The sequence below is a fragment of the Serinus canaria genome, chromosome 20 (assembly GCF_022539315.1).
Source record: "Serinus canaria isolate serCan28SL12 chromosome 20, serCan2020, whole genome shotgun sequence".
In the NCBI taxonomy this organism is placed as follows: Eukaryota; Metazoa; Chordata; class Aves; order Passeriformes; family Fringillidae; genus Serinus; species Serinus canaria.
In genome coordinates this window covers 7,068,187-7,089,648 of record NC_066333.1, presented here as the reverse complement: position 1 = coordinate 7,089,648, position 21,462 = coordinate 7,068,187, and the positions used below count along the sequence as shown (strand labels likewise).

The 21,462-nt window shown below is 45.3% G+C and overlaps 1 protein-coding gene across 1 annotated transcript in view; it reads right to left on the bottom strand.

Annotated features, from left to right (window-relative positions):
• CTNNBL1 (catenin beta like 1) overlaps positions 1 to 20,897 on the bottom strand; it is a 47,078-nt gene extending 26,181 nt beyond the window's left edge. The window contains exons 1-9 of the mRNA XM_030232553.2: positions 20,730 to 20,897; positions 13,181 to 13,369; positions 10,921 to 11,027; positions 9,917 to 10,056; positions 6,197 to 6,294; positions 4,105 to 4,198; positions 3,288 to 3,379; positions 619 to 691; positions 288 to 346 (exon numbers count right to left, since the gene is read on the bottom strand). Coding sequence (XP_030088413.1) covers positions 288 to 346; positions 619 to 691; positions 3,288 to 3,379; positions 4,105 to 4,198; positions 6,197 to 6,294; positions 9,917 to 10,056; positions 10,921 to 11,027; positions 13,181 to 13,369; positions 20,730 to 20,759 — 882 coding nt within the window. The 5' untranslated portion in view covers positions 20,760 to 20,897. The remainder of the gene's footprint in view (positions 1 to 287; positions 347 to 618; positions 692 to 3,287; positions 3,380 to 4,104; positions 4,199 to 6,196; positions 6,295 to 9,916; positions 10,057 to 10,920; positions 11,028 to 13,180; positions 13,370 to 20,729) is intronic.
• Positions 20,898 to 21,462: the final 565 nt, after the last annotated feature.

Sequence of the window (21,462 nt, the reverse complement as noted above, 5' to 3'; positions counted from 1 at the left end):
GCTTGGAGTGGAGCATGCTGAAGATGGACCAATTCCAACCCTGCCTACCTCCAACTTGCTATGAAACTATAATGTAATCATTTACCTTCCGTGCACCTCAGCATTAACATCTTTACAGAAGGGATTCATCTCACTGACCATGGATGACACACCACATTGAAGGTATTTGGGGACTATGCCTCACCAAATATGAAGCACTGCTAGGACAGCACCCCAAATATTTTCCATTCCTCCCACCCAGCCCAGCAGTCTCCTGATGGAAGAGAAGGCATGTGGGAATTACTCACAGATAACTGCTGAAGCAGCACATCGATCCCATCCAGCTCCCCAAGCAATTCTCTGTTGTCTAGACGGAGGTGGGGGGAAGGGGGAAAAGAGAGAGAAAAATGAAGCTAACTGTCAGATTTTACAGCCATCTAACACTGATACATCAGCAAACAAAATCAATACAGCTTGACAGAGCACCAAAGCTGCAGAGAAAGAGAGGGTGGAGGTAAGGGAGCGCATGGAGGAGAGTTAAGGCAGCAAAGGAGAGCTGGAGGCAGAAAAGGGCTGCTGTGATCTGAGAGAAGCCTGGATTCTGCCCTCACTGACAGAGATATGGCAGGCATGGCTCACCATCATTATTCTGGAGCAGAATCGCCAGCACCTCACTGCAGTACAGCTTGTTGGCATCAAAAGGCATCTTAGCCTGTGGTGGAAGGAATAAGAGACCCATCAGGGCACGGCCCTCAGCATCTCATTGATTTGAAGAACACAGTAATTAAATCACCAAATGTATGAGCAGCACATAAAATAAAACACAGCTGCAGTAATTCTGCAGTTTTCCTCAGTGACAGCAGCAATTTGAGTTCGGGGCGATAGGAGGAGCTTGTGGGCTCATGCACACATGTAGAAGGTCCACTGTGATTCTTCACATGGTCCTACATCAGTACGTTTGGCCAAGTTGGCTCAAAACCCCTAAGAACAGTCTCCAGTTGTTTGCCACACAGAATCTCTTTCCTGTGATACATTTTCCACAATGTGAAGTGGGTGCATGGCACTTATCTCTGTTCTGGAAGTCCGTGCCTGTCAGCAAAACCAGAATTTCAGAACATACGTCACAATAACATCATACAGTAACTGCCAGAGTTTCCTCTGAGGATCAGTGTCACAGTCAGAAGAACATGAGATGGGTTTTGCCTGCACAATCACATAACTTCCATTTCAGATATTCCCTCCATCCTCAAATATGCTAAAAAAGTCATAATAAAATGAAAAGGCTGAATTTGAACCCCTCAAAAAATCCCTAGAGTGGATTCTGAACTGGATCCAATGTTTTTGCATGCTGCCAAAGCTGCTTCATCTACAGAAACAGACTGAACATTAACCAATTAGATAATAATGCAACCTGTTTTACTGAGAGATTCATAAAATAAAACAAATTTAAAAACCATCAGTTATCAGCTATTTATACTCCACTGCTCAAGAAGGGAAAAAACAGAAGTCCTAGGCTTAAAACATAGCATTTTTCACCCAGTTTTTTCCCCAAAGACACAACTCCCTGCAGCATGGTGGACAGTCCTGCCTATGCAGGGCTGCTGGGCTAATCACCCCACCCTTCTGCCAAGGAACAAAGCATGGTGTGCAAGCACCAGGCAACACATGGAAACACAGAAAGCAAGAAGATCCCAAACACCACCAAGTACTGACTTTAAAATAAAGCTTTTGATTCCAAATGATCCCCAACCACTCTGTAGAATGATCCTCAACCACTCTGCAGAAGATGACATTTACAGCAGCCAGGTGACACCTCCAGGCAGACCATGAGGGAGAGGGGAAGCTTGGTGCTGTACAGCCCTGCCACCTTCTGCCACAGGGTGACCAACTGCTGCCCTGCAAATCCTTGGAAACAACATTCTGATCTCCTAAGACTGCACACATCATCAAACCTGCTTGTGTTTGCAGAAGTGAGCTACAAGCTTTCCACCTGAGCCTTCTGATGCAGCTCTGACAGTCACAATAGAATTATAAGACCTGAAATGTTGTCAGGAAACAGAAAGTCATGCTCTGTGCTGTGTGCCAGATGTCCTCATCACTGCTCAGACAGAACCCTGATCTTAAAACTTATCCCAGAGACATTCCACAGCAGCTCTACCCAGCTGCTGCAATCCTGGGTTAATCCCAAACACATCTGTCGGGGAGAGAGATTCAAGACCAAGCACTGCCAAGAGCCAAAGCAGCTGGAGAGGGGTTCATTAGCTCCCCACAACCCTGTACAGGCAAGAAAAAGCCCTGCCTCATCCTACATCCCAAATCCAGCGATTAACACAGCCAGGGAACCCAACAGACACATCCTGCACAAGCTTTGAATGCCATTGAGCATTCATGTTCTGTGGCACCAAGCAGGGGAATCCTAGCTGGGATTATTTTGCTTTCACACTTTTTTCAGTCTTTCAGCTGCCACAGCAATTCCAAGGCAGGCAGCAGTACCTACCTGCCAAGACTAAAATTAACTTCACTTTTTCTTTTTAAGCAAAGAACATAATTATGTTTCTACCTGTAGTGAGAAATTACAGATTACTTCTGCTAACACGGATGTGAAGTGCACAGAGGGGTACCTGCACTTACACAGCTGATGAAGAATTTCTGGAATTCAGAGGCTTTCTAATCATGCAGACATTTAAGCATGGAAGTGCTAATGCCTTACTGACAGGTTAGAGAACAGCCAGAATTTCTTTGCTATATTTCCTTTACTATTTCTGTGAGAGGACTGAACTATCCATTCTTTTTCTACAGCATTTTCCAGTGAATTTTTAGGCATTTTTTCACACAAGACAGAGTTAAAGTGTGTAACACGCTGTCAAAGGATGCAGTGTATGAAAAGCAGCTTTTAATTTAAAAGGCAATTAGCCGAGTTCAAAGCAAAAGCCACCCTCAGCAGCATTTAAACACAGACAATCACTTAAAACTCAAAAATTGTTAGAAATGTGGGAAGCAAAAACCATTAAATGATTAATATTAGTGTCCCCTCTCACTGGTCAGCTTTCGTAGTCCTACAGATCTCACACATTGAAATCCAACATACATGAATCATATGAAAAGACAAAAAAGACAATTTCTACTGCAAGTCATTTATAAAGACAAAACCTAAGTGTGTCTCTTTCAACTAATACTGCTGAGGACACAGACCCTGAACTATAACTTTTTGTCCTTAACTTTTACAACACACACAAGCACAACTGGTTTTTCTTGACCTAGTTTTTGTGCTAACTGGCCTGCAGAAGGAAAGTGAGGAACCAGCTCACCTTCAGCCTCTTGAGCAGCCACTGCATGAGGCCCTGCTGTGCAGCCTCTGTGCACATCTCTGGCCTGAACTCTGCCATGTTCTCCACGATTCCTGGGAAGAAAGACAGAAAACAGACGGTTCTCCCCACCAAAAATTACAATTCTCATGTTTCCAGGCTCTCTCATTCTTGCAGTCCTGGGAGATTACAATCCCAAAGGAGTGCAAGGAGTGGGTGATGGTGTGACTGCCAGCAGGGGCACCACCCTGCAGTGGTTCTGTGCTGTGCAAAGATCAGGGAGCAGAGGGGCAGTTATGTCCTTCCATGAGTTGCAAATGTTTTACTACCTGAAAGTTAAATATATTGTTAAGACAGAAACAAAGTACAGCTCACAGATATGTTCATAGTAAATACATGGACAGTGGAGCACTTTCCTGGAGGTTTTTACAAGCTGTGTAGATGTGGCACTTTGGGACATGGTTTAGTGGTGGCCTTGGAAGTGCTGGGTTAATAGCTGGACTCAGTGATCTTAGAGAGCTTTACCAACCTGAACAGTTCTGTGATTGCCTCTGGTGCAGTGCAGTGATCCATGTATCTGCACCTCCCAACACAGTTGGTTTGGGAAGAGACACCTTTCATGCAGCCATGGGAAAAAGGACAAACTCTGGCTCCAGGGACAAGTGATTCCAAGCTGTGCTTGAATAAAAGCTGTACCAAATCCTGTACTGCAGTGCTGGCAGTCCAAGAGAAAAAGAGGAGGGGGGGAAAGGAAGGGGTAACTCACACCCCTTGGTACAAACCACAGAAAGAAGCAAGGGGCTGTGCAGCAGCCACTTACCCAGGGTGTTGTGGACACCATCAGCCTCCTCCTTCACACTTTCATCCAGGCGCTCTAAATTCTGGACCAACAAGGCCACGACCTGGCCCTCCACCTACATCCCCAGGGTCATGGAAAAGATAAAGAGATAGGAAATAAGAATGAAAAGAAGAATATGAAGGAAACACTCTGCCAGACACTAATAATCCCTCAGAATTCTGAAGCATGAGGCTCACAACCACTGTGGATGGGAGAACTGTCAGCTCTGCGAGCAGCTGGTCACTGCTGCCTGCCTGCATACATTGCTGCTAGACCTTCCACCTAACAGGTACAAAATCTGACAGAACAATGCTCACACACAGATCCAAACCCAAGAGCTGAACTGTTACCAGCTGAAGTCCTGCAGCTAAATTCTCTCAAGATGAATGCACCAAGGTGACTTCAGTGAGTTTAGAAAAACTAGAGAGGCAAGGGGGAGACCCTGAATCACAGAGCTCACACCTAAAATACACCTTTAAAACAGGAATTGGAAAGAGTCCCAGCTTGACCCTGGCAAACTTTCCATTGTGGACGTGAGCTTGGAACAGTTAAACAAAATAACATTACCAATTCAAACACTCTTAACCAGCTTTGGGCCCAGTAAATATGTGGAAAAAACACATATATGGGCTGCTGCAGAAAACAATGCAACAATCTTCAGATACCCTACAACCTTTTACCTACTTTCTTTAAAAAAAAAGTAATCTAAAACGCACATATCTAAACATTTCTCCCAAGATAGCCCTGACCTGTTTCTTTCAAGCAGGACAATGAAACCTCTAAACATGGCTATTATCAGCGGGCTGGTGACAATGAAAACAGAAAGAACTTCACTTGATTTACTACCTCTCCACATATTTTATAGAAAACATCTTCTGTAGCAGCTCCTCTCTCCCATTTCCTTCACCCAGCAATCTCCCCACCGAGGCAGAGTAATTAACAACAGCCCAGAGGCCAGCTGGAGGAACTGGGCTCTGGGCACTGTCATTAACCTCTGGAAGGTAATGTTATAGTGACTGGACAAGGATTGTAGGAGAAAACAGAGCAGCCAAACAAAGCAAACAAAAGAAAAACCGTAATTTCCTGTCTTCCAAATTCAACACAATAGTTACAGAACCAGACACAGCCATAGCGATGGTCAAAGGCAGCAATTCACCAGCTCCAAGGTAGGACAGACCTGTAAAACTCATGTTTGGCTGGGCATCACCTCTCTGAGGGGTTTGTATTCATTCCTCTTCTGCAGCTGGGGAGCAGGAGGCATCCAGCAGAAACAGCAGGAAAAGGGAAAATCCACCCCCACAGAGGCCAAGAGGCACTCAGAGGGTTAAGTGTGCAAGGAACACTTAACACCAAACAATGCATCTGCTACCCACCTGAGTAATTTTCTGGGTTGGTTAACTCTCTATGCCAAAAGGGATCCGTACCTCTGTACCCTCCTCCACCCTTAAAGTTCATTTGCTCTGCTACATGAAAACTTTCAAGTTTTTACTTCTTGTTAAGAAAAATTCCAACCATCACTGACAGGTGCCCCAGTTCAAGCCCAGATTTTTGGGCTTGAAACAAGAGTTACTGGGTAGAAAACAACCAGTCTCCTGTGCAAGAGGTGAGATTGAAAGATCACAAGGCATCACTGTCCTTTGGGTAACAAACTTGAGCTCTCCATTAGTGAACCCAGGTCACACTTTTTTAACAGAAGAGAAGGAAAATGCAAACAAAGCTCCTGTTTTCAATTGGATACTGTCCAAGTCATAAATATTATTACTACATTCTCCCTCCCTGCACCAAAAGATCCCCTAGCCTACACAAATTTTGCAGTATGACAGCATTCCTTCCAAAAAAAGCAGTGGTGCAACAATGTGCAAATGGTGCAACCACCCACTCCCCAAACTCTAGCATTTCATCAAAAACAGCCATCATGGTCTCAGGTTCAGAACAGGCTTCTCCTGGCTATCTCCAGCACAATGCTGGCAGCAAAGACACCCAGACACAGCTGCAGACAGTAGGATGGTTAGTGTTCCTTGCTGGGCTGAGGCAGATGTTGAGGCACTGAAATAATTTGGGGTTTCCTACTTACAAGAGCATCTATGAGGACTTCAGCTCCTTCTTCACTCTCATGGAGAGTATCAATATCAGTCAGCTCTTGCAGCAAGTCAACCACAGCTATGGAAACATGTGCTGGGTGTTAAGGACAACTAACAGGAAGGCAAATGTATTTAGTATCAATAGCAGATGGCTCTTAGGCCAATGTGTCCATGACATGACCCCAAAGCAACTGGCATTGCCAGCGAGGTGATACAATGCATTACAATCACAGCAGCGGGGCACAGGATAACAGACACAAGAACACACAGACTACTGCAGCAGACCTTCCCCAGAAGTGCTAAAATTAGGGAATCTGAACAATTAGGAATGATAAAAACAAATGTGATTCTGTGCTTACTGTTCAGGCAATTTTACTGTTTCTTTGTGGTAGTTACTTATTTTTTTCAAATCAAACATGCTGGAGTTGGTCTAAGGAAGCACCATCTTGCATTGTCAAGACTGAACACATGCAAAGAGAAATGAGTTATAATAATGTGATTTGGGTATTCTGCTCTCAGTGATGGCCCTGCTAACCTGATACACACACACACCTAACAAGGGCAGCGCCGGCAGCAGGAGCATCACCCCCCTCTGCCCAGCCCAATTAGGGCAGCACACTCCTCAAACCACAGCCCTCACAGGAACAGCAGAGCTTCTGCCAGCCCAATTTTCACTCATTAACTCTGGGCTGCATAACACACAGCTCCCCTGCCTGCTGCACAGCTCCCTTGTAGGACAAGACATATTCCAGCTCATTAGACCCACTTCCCTATTCTCTCAGACACACTGATCAATCCTGCCTGCATCCCAAGGGCAGAGCAGGAGATGTGGTTTTCTCAATGTCCTAAATAACCACTCTGTGATGGATCTCTCTCAAGTGCCCAGGCTGACAAAGCAGCTCCCAGGTCTCCTATTTGCACATTTGCTCAGATACACAAGCAGCAACAGGAAAAGTATTTTCATCTGTCTTTTCTAAGTGAGGTTCAGCCATGGGCTGGGGCTGGCTGGAGAGGTGAGCTCTGCAAGAGAGAGCCTGGACCTTCTGCTGGATGAGCTGCAGGAGAGCCACCAGCGTGTCACTTCAGGCAAGTGTCACCTCAGCAGAGTGTCACTGCAGTGACAAAGTCTAATCACACACTAGAGTGCACTAGTAACAGCAAAACCAGCAAGTCAACAGAAGGAATTCTGATGGTCTCCTTGGCACTCATGGGGCAACTTGCAGAATATTTTGTTCTGTTGTGGGCTCTCCCAATAAAAGAGAGGCCTTGACATACTGTGTTTGGGAGAGCAGAGGACCACTGAGATGGTCTAGGGGTTAATACAGGATGGATGAGGACAAATTGAAGGAATGGGATTTCATCAGCTCATGGGAGAGAAAGCTCAGGGAGGAATCAGTTGAAGATTTCTGCTGTCTCCTGGGTGCTACAAAGATAACTGAACCAAGTTCTCTTGAGAGTGCACAGCAAAGAATTCAGCAGAGTTCATCATGCAGGGCATTCCTGTCTGGGAAGCTTCTGTTGAAGCTTGCAGTGAGAGTATCAGCTGTCCTATAAAATTTAGGAGATAGCAAAGCAAAGCCTCGCTTGAAGCTTTCAAGTCTTTCATTAATAAAATCTTGTTGGTGATCATCTTTCATTCACATGTTTTGTGTAAAACCGTATGAATCATTCAGCAGATTATTTGCTCCCCCTGGACACTGCTTTTGTCTCCTTGCATTAGTCCCTCAAGACACCACAATTAAATTGCATCTGAAGAGCCATTTGTTTAGTTCTCTCCTTGAATAACTCATTTTAAAAAATATTTTCCCATTTGTTTTAACAAAACATCATTAGAAAACCTGAGCTGTATCAATTCAGTTTTATGTCTAGATGCTTCACTTCAATAGCTTGTACCCTATATGTGAACAGCAGCAGTCTCTGCTTCCAGTGGAGCTCAAAACACTTCAGCAGTTTTATAACAAGAAATATACCTTTCCCAAAATTGCAGTTCTCAGGCAAAATTCATACCCATAAACTCACTGATAGGCAAGTTGAGAACCAAATAAAAAGAGTTCACACTGGAAACCCTGACAAGTTTTTGACAGCAGCAGTGACCAGAGCACAAAGCTTTCCATGGCAGACAGGACAAAGCAAACTGTACTATGGTGCACTTTATCTGGAAAACAGCTCTGCTATCCCAGTCAATATTCCCACAGTTCCTTTTTTCCCTATGAATGAGAAATTCAGTACAAAAGCACATAGTACAAAGAAGTCTGTGGTGTCTGGTATAAAATAAATAATTAAACCACAGTAACCACAAAATTGGATTTGCATGGGAGGAGCTTCCCTCTGTACAACATAAATTGTTAACAGAGAGCCATTTCCTTGCAGATCTTGGATAAGGGAAGCTGTGGGGTTTACTGTTTTGCAGGGAACAGCATTCACCACATCAAGGTTCTACCTGATGCAAGTCAAAATACACAAACACAGTGCTCACTAATATAAACTGGCATGCAATAAAATATTTATGTTTTGGTTTTAGCTTCTGATCACTGCACCCACTTAGAAAGAATGAATTATGAATTCTCAATAGATAGTGCTATAAAGAAAAGTGCTAAAAAAGAAAACCAAGATCTGTGCATCAGACCACAACATGCAGCACTAACAGGCCTTTTCACATTGTATATTCCAAAACACCTCAGGAAAGCTGTAAGTGTTATCTCCTGCTTTACACATAAAGAAGCAAAGAATAAATTACCTTCCTAAGGCCATGGATCAATAAAAATGGAAAAAGGACTGCCTGAGTCCCAAGTCGACACGCAGTGCCCTTTCCACACGGCTTCACTGCTCCCTCCACCCACAGATATTTCCAGGACACAGGCATGCAATCTCCCAAGTCATGTAACAATTTTTCAGCTTAATCTGCTGTAGAATATTTTACAAGCAAAGCGGTCTGAGGTCTGCTTTTACAGACTGCACAGTGGCAAGCTGGGCATAGTGCCAGTTCCCAGCTGACAGTTAAGCATCAAGGCACCAGGAGGCTCAAAAATGGCACTGGTTTTGATCAACACTACATAAATAGAAAGCTCTTTCTCAGATGCCCTCAGAGCTCCAGAGGTACAAGAGCCAGGTGCACAGAGGGATCAGGGTCAGTGACACTGGACCTCACTGAGCATGGAAATGGAATTGTCTCTGGATATGTACTTAACCAGAGGGGCCACCCACAGCCTTGAGCTCTGTGCACACCAAACTAAAGGTATGGGCATATGAAGAGGGCACATTTACAAACTAAGGTGAAGCATGTGGTGAGGTAATCCATGACAAACAGCTGACAGCCTGACAGCCCAGCTCTCAGCAAGAAGGGGTAAAAGAGTTTAATTTTCACTGGGGCTATTCCAAAGTTTGCAGTCTGAGATTATTGCTGCTCAGCCCAGGCCTTCACTTCTCCTGTGTTGCTCATCCACTAACACTCTTAACACTGCCACTCAAAACTAGATGAAAGGGTCATAAAACAAGAAAGGAGAATAACAGCACTGAAAAAAAAATCAGAATCAATATTACTTGAACAAAGAGGGCTTTCACTGGGAAAAAAATGAAAAACCAACACATAAATTCAGTGAGGTGGGAAGAGGAGAAAAACATCTACAGAAGCCTGGGAAAGAGGATATGAGAGATTACAGAAAAGTCTGTAGAAAGCCTCCCCCATGAGAGCTGCTTTAACAACTGAAGGATATCTGTGTTGTCATGTCCCAGCAGCCCAAGCAGAGACTGCACAGCGTTCAGCTCCACCAGCAGGTGATACAGGCCGGGCATCGTCGCGATCACGTGCATTTCCTGAATTATGTCATTTAAATCCAGTTCTGACTCCATAAACCTGAGGCAAGACAAAAAAGGGTAACAAAAAGGCAAGAAGAGACCACTACCTTCCAGGAGACACCACATAGGACTTGTCATCCCAGGTGCACATGGTACCAGCATTTCTATCCTCTCTGTCCTACACCTGCCCCTTGAAGTTTAATCCTGAAGCAGCATAAACATTTCTGCTGTATAATTTACACAGAGTAAATAAGCAGATTTGTTCCAATTTTGTAAATCAGTTCTAGAATTTCAAGAAGAAATTAAAGTCAAGATGCTGCAAAAACACATGAGAAAACCTGCTTATAAAATAAATTCTGCAGAGCATTGCACCCTCCCTAGCTAGCACATATTAGTATGTGGGTTGTATGAGTCTGAAGTCCATAAATATAATCTGGGTAAGGGGAAGGACAGCAAACTGGACAAAAAATAATGGCATTGAACTGTAGGAAGAAATCCCTTTAATGTGAATAACAGAACACCTTGAAGGGAGGAAGAGGCTTCAAGAACACAAATACACATCTGGCTCTCAGTACTCATCCAGCTGTTCTGCTCACCACAGCACTGGGTAACATGAAATAATTTCTTCCCCACACAAACCTCTCTGGCTGGTATGCAAGCACACATCTTCACATCAAATGATGGAATGAAACCTTTAATTATTGCTGATGGTTTTTGTGCTGCCAGCCATATATTGGCCCCACCAGAGTCTCAACAAAGCCATTTTTAATTAACAAAGCCAGTTTAAAATAATATTTAAAAGAACTACAAGGCAGTAACTGCTGTTACATAAGCCTTATGTAACTGAAAACATCTCTATATTCCAGCAATTGATTTAGGCTTACACCTAAAATCAAAGGAAAAAAGTTAAGTATAGTCTTACTTCTCTGGATTATCAGGAAACTTAATCCGCAGCTCCTGGTTTTTGTAGGATCTCTTCTCAAAGGTGAGAATCATCTTCTTCACTGAACTTTCATCCAAAGGTTCCTCCTGACCAAATCAGAAACGGCAGAAAAATGAGCTTTGAAGGCTGGAGAAATATCAGCAATGTGGTGGGACTGCAGCCAGGCCCAAGGCCCTGGGAATTCCAGCCAGCTCTGGAATCTCCCTGCAGAGAGCGGCCAAACACCTCACATGCCATAACTACCCACTCCAGCTCAGACCTGGAGCTGCTCTTTTACACCTGTTATAGCCTGGCACCACCAGTTCATACCAGTTTTTTTGCTTCTGACATAGAGCAAAAATGCCCTCACAGCCTGTGCCCACAGAGAGCTTCTCTGCAGAAGTCTCTTGTTGTGCTATTGTTTTTTTGAAGTCTACATTTAACTGCCCTGAATTTATATTCTTCTGCATTTTCCTCGCTTGGATAAGCTTTCACTGTTATCTTAAAGCCTTTTCCTAAAGAAAAAAATAAATCAATATTCCACTCTAGTATTTTCTCTTCATTTTTTAAATGCTCCTAAGGTGTTTCTCAGCTGGAGTTGTATATTTACTGCACAGCAGCAATACAACCTCGGCTGCCTCCCTGACACCTACAAACATTTTCCTTAGTTTATGATTTTAATGCACTTCTTTTATTAAAAAGTTGATGATATAGATTTCCCTGTGTAACCTCTCCCCTCTCCTCTGACTGTGTTACAATCACTATTTAAGAGAAGCTCTCATAACAAAAACCAAACCAGACACCCTCCTATCTTTAGCCAAGTTTTGTGCCCATCCCCTGCTCAGGATTAAATCAAGAGCTGCTGCTGGTGTTGCAGATTCTTTGGTCAGTGACACGAAGCAGCAATCTGATATGAGACAGAAAACCTCCATTTCTTCAGCAAACTCCATTACAATAACAACACCAGCCCCAGCCTTCTGTTATGATTTGATTTCCTCCATTCCTTTGCCCAACCTGTCTCATTGCCATCCCACTCATGTCACCACCCCATTCAGCCAATCAATACCACAGTGCCCAAAGCACATTCTTCTTACGCTGGGATTTCAACCCACACATGCTGACACTGCTTCCTTCTGCTCCCTTTGATTCTTTGCTTCCTCTAACACATATCACTATGATATCTCCATTAGGATCTGCTTTATATCTTGTATTGAATTTGCATTCAGTATTGCAGTGTCCTACAGATTAGCTTCTTCACATCAAATTTACTGGGACAAAGCACATTTTGATGGCACTTATATTAACTGCAGTCCAAAGTAATAAACAAGAGATTTGAGTTCTAAAGCCTGGACTTTCAGCCTTTAAAATGTCTGGCTGGGAGGACTCCACTTGACAGAGATGAGGGACTGGCACACTGCAGGAATCCACAAGACTCCAGCCAGTCAGGAGGACTCTTCTCTAGATCCATCCTCCCTGGAGCTGAAATGCTACAGAAATCCTGCATTATCTTCCTCTGCTATCAGCAACAACTGTCATGGCAATAGCTCAACATCAAAAAAAAGAGGGAGATTCTCAAAGACGGATGCTGGCAATGCTGTATACAAAGGACAATGATATTTTACAAAGCTACACAGTTCTGCAGTGGTGAATATCACTTGTTTTTTTATCAAACAGGACACAGGCAGCAGGAAGCAAATATCTTCTAGATTTATACCAATCCATGTGTCACATTTATAAAGTGATCTTTTCCCTGGCCCTTGGCAGAAAGGCCAATGCAGCATTGGATTTCTGTCTCCAAGGCTTGAAATCATTTACCCTTGACAGCTGCCACCCCCCTCTTCTGACCCAAGACCTTTCTTGTACAGAAGAATGTTTGTTTATTTGCTGCTGCTGCCGCACAGCTACAAAGAGGGGGAGAAGCTGTATGGTTGGGGGTACTGATGAGAACAATAGTCAGGAAATTGGTTAGAACACAGAAACTGTTTCCTAAAAATATACTTTAGAAGGTGATCTGGGTATTCTCAGACCAAACAGATGAGACTTGAAAGCCCTCTTCTTTTGTCCACACTTTAAATCTTCAGCTGATATATTTGAGAAATTTGAAATTAATGAACACCCCGCAGGGCAGGAAAGCAAACCCACAAACTGAAGCTGTAAGAGCACAGAAAAATCACGTTAAGCCTCACCACCTACATGGCAAGAAATGGGAATCACAGAGAAGGGGTTTGGTTATTTCCACTGCCTCTCCCAGAGGACTTACTTCCTCATCTTCCTCTTCTCCATCCCTCTCAATTATCTGAAGGAGTTTCTTCTTCTCATCATCAGTTTCTTCCAGGGCAGCAGACTCCTCTTCCCTATGACGGCCATGCTCTCGGGCACTGGCTTGTTTCCGACGTGCTTTGATTTCCTCTTCCTCTTCATCACGGGGTCTTTTTGTCCCTCTGTTAGGCTGAAGTCAGAGAAATAAAAGGTGAATGAATACAAGCGTTTAGTGACCCTTGCAAACCAGAATACCAATATTACAAACCATACTGAGGAAATTCTTACAAGTCTAAAAGATTTGCTTACACGACACTTAACAACTCTGAAAACTGGAAAGGAAATTAATTTAGTGAAGTGGAACATCACATGAGTAGATGAATGCCTCTGCCAAGAGCTGTGTCAACATTCTACCTTCTTTGATCTATGAACACAATTCACGGGAAAATATCCTCATAGACAGCAAGGACAAGGAGTGCACAGACAAGGAGTGGCCAAGCAGCCCTGCCCAGTGGGGCACAGCTGCCCATCAAGGAACCCCAATCTGCTGACTCAGCTGAGACAACCCCACATTTCACAGCCAGCAGATTGATATGCTCAGCAGACAGCAGGGAAAGATAATTTTTTACCCACAATGTATACAAGGCTATATTGAATTCCTGTGTGCCTCCCATTTCACCTCCATCCTTCTGTCTGAAGTTTGCTGACAAGTAAAAGCAGAATCAGCCCAACTCAGAGTAGGTAGGACAAGGAACACTGCTGCTTGCTACAGCTCTGCAGGGGCTTGGCACTGGATTAAATAGTGCCTAAACCATCATGGTTTGCTTGGAACAACCTATTATTTTATTCCACTATTTCTAGTTGATTGTCAGAATTAAAGGTAATTTGCCAAGGACAAGAAGAAGTCCATTAATCCTAATCCCATGTTTTCATTCAGGCAGAAAGGGATAAAATCATTTGCAACAGAAAAAAAAAAACTTTTCCCTGAAAAGCTACGAGGACATTAAATTTGGTCTCACATTTTTGAAGGACAACCAAGCTGGAACAGGAATACTCTATGCTCTATAGCTACAGCAAAACAAAGCTTAATTCTTTACTATTTAAAAGGACTGTACATATCAAGAATAATAAAACAATAACAAAAATACTTTTACTTTACATCACTGCTCAAGTCACCTGGTAGGTGATTTTGTAACCTCATTAGGTCTAACACATGTCCATCTCAATTTATAAAACACCACCTGGTAGGCAGCCCCTAATCTTCTGCTCTGTGGGACCCTTTGTCTAAAATGGCAAAAGTCACACCAGGACCTGTGTTCCATGAACACAGGCCCTGCTTTTATGCAAGACTGAGATCCTTCTCATGTTTGATCCAAAGAAAGGGGCAGAGGAATGACAGTGTCATTTTCCTGCCAGGTCTGGCACTAGTGTGAGCATCAAGATAGGAATTTCCACCTCCCTGACAGGTTAGGAACTTTTGGGCTGCAGAGGGTAATAAACCTTCCAGGCTCCTAAGGAAATCCAGCTGTGGTTCCAGTTCTGCCACACACTGCACCAGTGGCACAGCCCAATGGCAAGCTGGTAAATCTTCTGCTCCAGAAAAAATGCTGCTTTCAGGAGATGTAAAAAAATAAACACCCCCCCAGCCAGCCCCAGAAAGCACATGAGGAATTAATTATAGTTAAGAAGCAGGCCAGACAGCAGCCTGGCAGGGATCACCTTGTTTTCAGGGTTACCACCTTGTCACCAATTTAGTGAAGATGCAGAATCAAGTTTCCCAGACAACACATTAACACAAATCAGAGCTGTATCTGCTCGCTTCCAGGCAAACCTGTTCAAGCTCTGTTATCTGTCTCCTTTCTCCCTCTATCTTCTCTGCCATTTCCATTACAGATGGTACATTCCTGACTTAAAACCCTTCTAAAGTGCCTCCATGCACTTTTAAAGCAGTTACTCAGCTCATAATTCAATAGCCATGACATGGAAGCATATCCAGAGATTCTGTGAAATGAAAAATTTATTTGCTTGGAGGATTTTGTGGACTGGAGGTTTTTTTTAAGCAGATTCCTATTACTAATCTTCTAGGTACATTAAAATATAATTTCACATAGATCCATTTGGAAACAAATGTGTCATTGACAACAACTAATAATTCAAACGCTCCCTGAGCAACCAGCAACCCCATAAAAAGAATAAGGAAAAGGTGCTCTTCTAAATTACATCATCCAAGGAAAAAACTTCAGTAAATCCTTACTCCATGTCCTTGATGTCACAAGGGGCCCTGCCCTTCCTATGTCCTCCCATTCACTCCTTGGTAATACCATCCTAAACCATCTTTGACCGATTAATGTCACAAACACAAATACAGCAATTAGTGACATAAATCCCAAAATTTACATCTAAATCTCAACAAGATTTGCCATGGATGTTCCTAATTTGGAATTGAAATCTCAATCCTCACTGTTATTTCTAAACATTAAAAAGGACCAAAGCCCCTGGCAAGCCTGAAGTGTAATGAGAGGCTGAGGGAGCTGGGGGGTCTATCAAATGCAAAGTCACGTGCCACAGGAAGGGACTGCATCCCAGAACAAAACCTAAACTAAAACTCCATCACGAAACCATCCCCATTTCCTCTGAGTACACAATCCTCAAGATCAGAATTTACACCCTTGCTTCCATCTCAATTATTTTACCCTTTTTTGTATTTATGCATTGCTGGGGGAGGCGTCTGAGCAGAATCATTATGATAAATCATGGAAGTGCCCCGCGTGCGATCATTAGCGCTGCCAGCAGCCTGGCAATAGGCAGTAATTGAATTCGGGCAAACGCTATTAAGCAGGCATTAAGGCTTTGCCTCTCCTTATTGATGTTATGCAAAACCTCGCTAAGAACATTGCTGTTCCCAACCAGCGCTTATTAAAGCCAAGAAACCAAGGCCTGAGTGGAACACCTGGGTCCTGCTCATTCCACAAGAGATGCACAGTCATGAACAACTGATTTAAGACAGGCATTACTTTCTGTTCATTGATTTTCATCTTGGGTTTGCATTTGTGTTTTGCAAAGGACTCTTACCAACTAGCAAGAATTAAGCTCATAGGTTGCACCGAGCCTGTGCATTTTGCTCAGCAAACACAGAGATTGTGTCCAAACACATTTATTTAACCAATTCCACAGCTTCATAGACATCTGCACAAGTTCTGCCTTTCTGGTAGAAAAGAGAAAGTTAATCATTTGATAAACAAAATGTGGGGTTTTTTACTTAGCTGTGCTAAGGTGAATCTGGCAAGAAGTTAGAATTCATTTGAAAATGCACAAGAAAAGCATTTTTCAATTGTTATGTTAGCTAAGCTTAATTCTGTTCCTGATGAATGCAGGGCATTCACAGTAATTTATTCAGCAGGCATTTTCATTTAAATCTAACACTGATAGCACCACACAAAAACCAATGAATACAAAAGGCTTTAAAAAAAGCTACTGTTTATAAAATATGATAAAGTAAACAGAAGCTGGTAATTGGCAACGGGAGGATTATCTTTCCCTTTCTCTTGTAGTCCTCCTGTACTGGTTGCGTCTGTTAGCTGACAGACACTCCCTGGGGCCCAGCCTTTGGGTACAGACTTTCCCCAGACACACCTGACACAGGTTCTAGTCTGGTAAGGCCAAGCCTGACCTCAGTGTGGGCAGCAGGAGCAGCATCAGCCACATGTGCCAGGAGGAACAGGGAAACAATGTCCTAAATCAAAGCACAATAATCTGCCAGCGCCCCTGGGCTCCCTCCAAGCAGTGATTGCACATTAATATCAGGGTTAAGTACACCACAAAATCAGAACACACATTTCTCAGAATCCTGATTGCTTCAGCCTTTGCCAAACATAAGGAAGGTTTAGAGAGGTCTCAGTAGTTTCATATTACTCAGGAAATACTCAGGAGTTTCATATTACTAAGGTATCTGTTTTGTAAGTAACCTCATTACTGTGGAGCTCAGAAATTTTTTGTTAATGAAATCTGAAATAAATCTTCATAAATGATGCAGCTTCTGTGCCCACATCTCAGCCTGCTCCAAAGAGGCACTCAGAAAGCTGCACAGCAGCTGTCAGTTTGGGATCCTAATCTCCAGAGGAATCTTCAATGACTTCCTAATTTTGTTTCCAATGTTTGTGATAAACCAGGCTACGATCAATCTCACTTTGCCATGCTTTTTCTTCCTGAGGCATGACACACTGCACTTCTTAATGATGCAGGATCTGAGTGCTAAAAACTGGAAGAACTGGTACCCCAGGAAAATCAGAAATCTCAGAGACCCAAGAGCTCCAAAATCACACAATCTGAGGAAAATGCAATGACAGGTGCACGCTGTACCCACATGGATACATATTATTAATTTCAGAGGGAATGAACCCCTGCGCCCTCCAGCCTCCCTTGTGAGGCTCTGAACCACCCAAGGAACATATCAGGGAAGTGCAGGACAGGGATCTTTCTTGACACCCCCTGGTTTGGTGGTCAAAGGCAATACATTGGGAAGTAAACTAGAGATTTACTTGCCACCCTGTGAGAGCACAGCTCTGGCAGCATGGGGCTGCACTCCCAGGAGCAGAGCCAAGGGATGAGGCAGACAGCTGAGCCAATGTCGGCTCCTTCTTTTAACTGCCGGCAGCAGAGGAGCTATTGGGGTAATAATGCTGTAAGTAGCCAACAACGAGCTCAGTGGAGCTGCCCCTATAATCAGATGCATCCATTACATTGCAAATTGACAGCAAATTATCCATTCCAGCAGCAGAAATGATGATACACAGAGATCCATCCCCGTACACACCGCCCTGAACCCCGACAGACCCCGGGGAGATCACCCAGCGTGCTGAAGGCAGATCTCACCCCAGCAGTTACTGCTTCCTCTGCCACTTGATCTTACTGACAATCAGGGCTTTGCAATGATCACTCACAGTGATGAAATCTGCCGTTAATGAGAATCCAAATAACCTCCCGTATTCCCTCCCAAGACAACTGAAAGAAGACTCTGAATAGCCCCGGAGTTGGCTTTGTCCTCTTAATTACCCTCTGTAATCAGAGACCAAACACGGAGGATCTGGGCAAACAGCAGCAATATTTAATCATCACTTTAGACCATCTGCAACTGTTTTGCAGCAACACGTAAAGTTTATGGATTCCTGAGCTTTGGATAAACGGCCAGGTGCTGTTTAATTGTATTTTTTGTTGCAAGAGGTTGCTTTTCCCGTTCTGGCAGACACTTGGTGCTGAATTGGTGGCACAGTGCCTGCAGTCTTCCACGCCAAGTTTGGCTCTGAGGAAGAACATCTTCTTGCCGAAGCAAGGGCACAGATTACACATTTAGAGGAGAAAATTCAAAACAGTGTAAGAGGAAAGCAATTATTTTGGGTTGTGCTGAGGGAGGTTGAGAAGACCAACTCATTTGCAGCAAGAGATTAAAATCAGAGAGCTGAGGCACCACACCACCTCCCTGACAGCCGGTACCATCCCTGCAATGAGGACAGCCAAGGAGACCTTGAGCCAGCCCACAGCCCAGCCCAGAGCAGGGAAGCTCCCAAATCCAAGGCTGAAGCGGGCCAGGAGCTGCTGGGCAAGCTGCCAAGCCACCCTCCCCTGGCCATCTTCTTCAAGCCACCCTCCCCAAAGGCAGAGGCTGATCCACAGGATGGGAGGCAATGAAATCTGCTGTTTCCAACTCTTTTCCCCACATCTCAGCAGGAAATGCCCTCACAGAAGGTAATCTCATTTTCTCAGAACCAGGGCTATTTGCCTGCCTTCTCCTCCTCCACTTCTTTCACCTGTACCCACCACTGTACCCAGTTCTGGAGATCTGAACTCAGCACCACTGACTTCCAATGCTCACTAAAGCATCACCCCAGCCAGTGACACAAGAACCACTTGCATTCAGCTTAGAGCCCAGAAGAGCACAGAGCCAGGACAAATCCTTCAGGAACGATTTCAGCAGTTGGCTGAAAGCTGCAAAATGCTTTTCCCCACAGCTAAGAAAAATTTTAGCAGCAAGAAATGGAATTAAAATTTAGATACCCTGCAGCTAAGCAGCATTTCTTTACCTTGACAGAATAGATTCCCCACTGTCACAAGCAATCACCCCCTGCCCGTGCTGAAAGCTCATCCAAGGGAAAGCTGCACAAAATCCAAGTGAGCCAAGCAAAGTAGATGGACACTTCTCTCCAGAGTGGAGGGAATCCTGGGGAGTTCACATTCTGAGAGCAAGAGAAAAAACAACTAACAAAACCCCAAACTGGAACTTGGTTAAAAAATGACAGTTCATTCAGGTTTACCTCTCTGTGCCTTAACCTGCACCCCAGACATGTAAGGGATGACATTACTAAGCCCCAGATGGGGTGGAGAAGGCCAAAGAATCATAGGAATGTAAGAAATGAGAACTCTAATTTGATGTTGAAAAATCACATTTGAAAAATATAAAGAAATACAGAAGTGGAGTGGATCTCAGACCAGCAGGGCTGTGCTGTTGGATGCAGCAGGATGTGGAAGGATGTTTGAGACAGCAAGGCACAGAGGGAAACATCCTAGAGATTATTAAGGAAGAATCCAGTGGAGCTCTCAAAGACAGACTGCCCCAGAAACTTAAATACCTTTGGGAAAACTGCTGAGAAACTTCTCAAACCCAACAGCAAATTTCCCTTTTCCCCCAAGCATCTCCAAACACCACATTCCTTAAGCACAAGCGTGGAGTGAGCAGCAAGACACTCTTCAACTCAGTGTCACGGAATGAGGCACACCAGGAGGGCACCAGGAATTCTGTGCTCTCAGCTCGGAGCAGACCTGGTCACACCTACACGGCTGAAAATGCCTTGGGGTGTTTTCCTCACCCAGGGAAACCCCACGGCTTCAGCCGGGCTGAGAACTGGAGCAAAGCCCGGCATTATCCCAGCCAAGGTGTCAAAATGTTACAGTAGTTCATGCCCTCATTCCCTGTTTCACAGAAACACCTGAAATCTGCTCCTGGGACAATAAACCAGCGCACTCAATACCTGCACACAACCATCAGGGACCCATCAGGGACCGCAGGGCAAGGGAAGAAAACGCTCCGAGTAAAGGAAAACTTTTATAAGGAAAACTTTTAAAAACATATTTTGATAAGAATGAAATTAAATTAGTTTTGTCATAAAACTAACGGGAGAAGAAGACACGCTAGAACAGCCACGGAAGGAGCTCAGGCTTCGCTCCGGGTCAGGCGGGCACCAACCTGCCCATCTGTGGCCGAAGCGACACCGGCAAAGCCGCGGTGCCGCGGAGCCCCCGGTAATCGGCTCCCACCGGGCACCGCCGCGCCGAATAAGAGGAGAGACCCCCAAAACTTAGCGGCACTTTAACCAGACCCCGTGCGAGTGAGGCCAGTGAGGCCCCGCACGGCGGCCGCCCCAGGCCCGCGGCCGCACCGGAGCTGGAGCAGCATCGCTGCCGCTGCAGCGGGGCCACGGACGAGGTCGTCTCCGCGCTGGCTGCCGGAGCGCAGGGGACCGCGACACCCCCAGCACGGCCCAACCTCCCGAGCTCACCTGGTAGCTGAGCAGCTCTCCCACGTCCATCGCACCGACCGGGCCCCGCCACCGGGAACCTGTCGCAAACCACCGGGGCCGCGCGACACCTGCCGTAAGGCAGGCAGCGTAGGCCGGGTGGCGGGGCGCCACACTGCCGGAAAGCGAGACGAGGGGAGGCCGTGCCGGAAAGGGAGAGGCGGGAGGCGCCCCACTGCCGTAAAGCAGTGCGGGGCTGTCGCGAACGAGAGCGGGCGGAGCGGGGCCGCCGGGGCCACCTCCTCCTCTCACGGGTGTCGGGCCAGGGCTCGGGGCCCTCCCGCCTGTCCCCCGGTGCCACGTGGCACAGGGCAGGGAGAGAACGAGACCTCGATGCGCCGCCGGTGACAGGAGGACCCCCCCCCTGCCCCGAGCAGCCGGTGCCACGGGCGAGGCGGGCAGTGGCGGGCCCGTCCCTGCTGTGCCCCGAGTGGGGAAACGACACCCGGCAGAGCCCCCCGAGCGCTCCCCCGGGCCAGCGGGAACCAGCCTTTTCTCGGGACACCGTTTCCATAACCTTCCAAAGGCGCTGCCAGCGGTTATTGACAACACACTTCTATTTATACCCGGCGTCATTAACCGCTGTCACCTTGAAAACACGCCAATAACTGGGCTCTGAGCGCGGCAGCAGCGACGTGACGGGCCCTCCGTTTGCTGAGGTCGTGACAAATCGCTATGTAATTCCACAAGATGCAGAACCCCAGACAGACTGAGG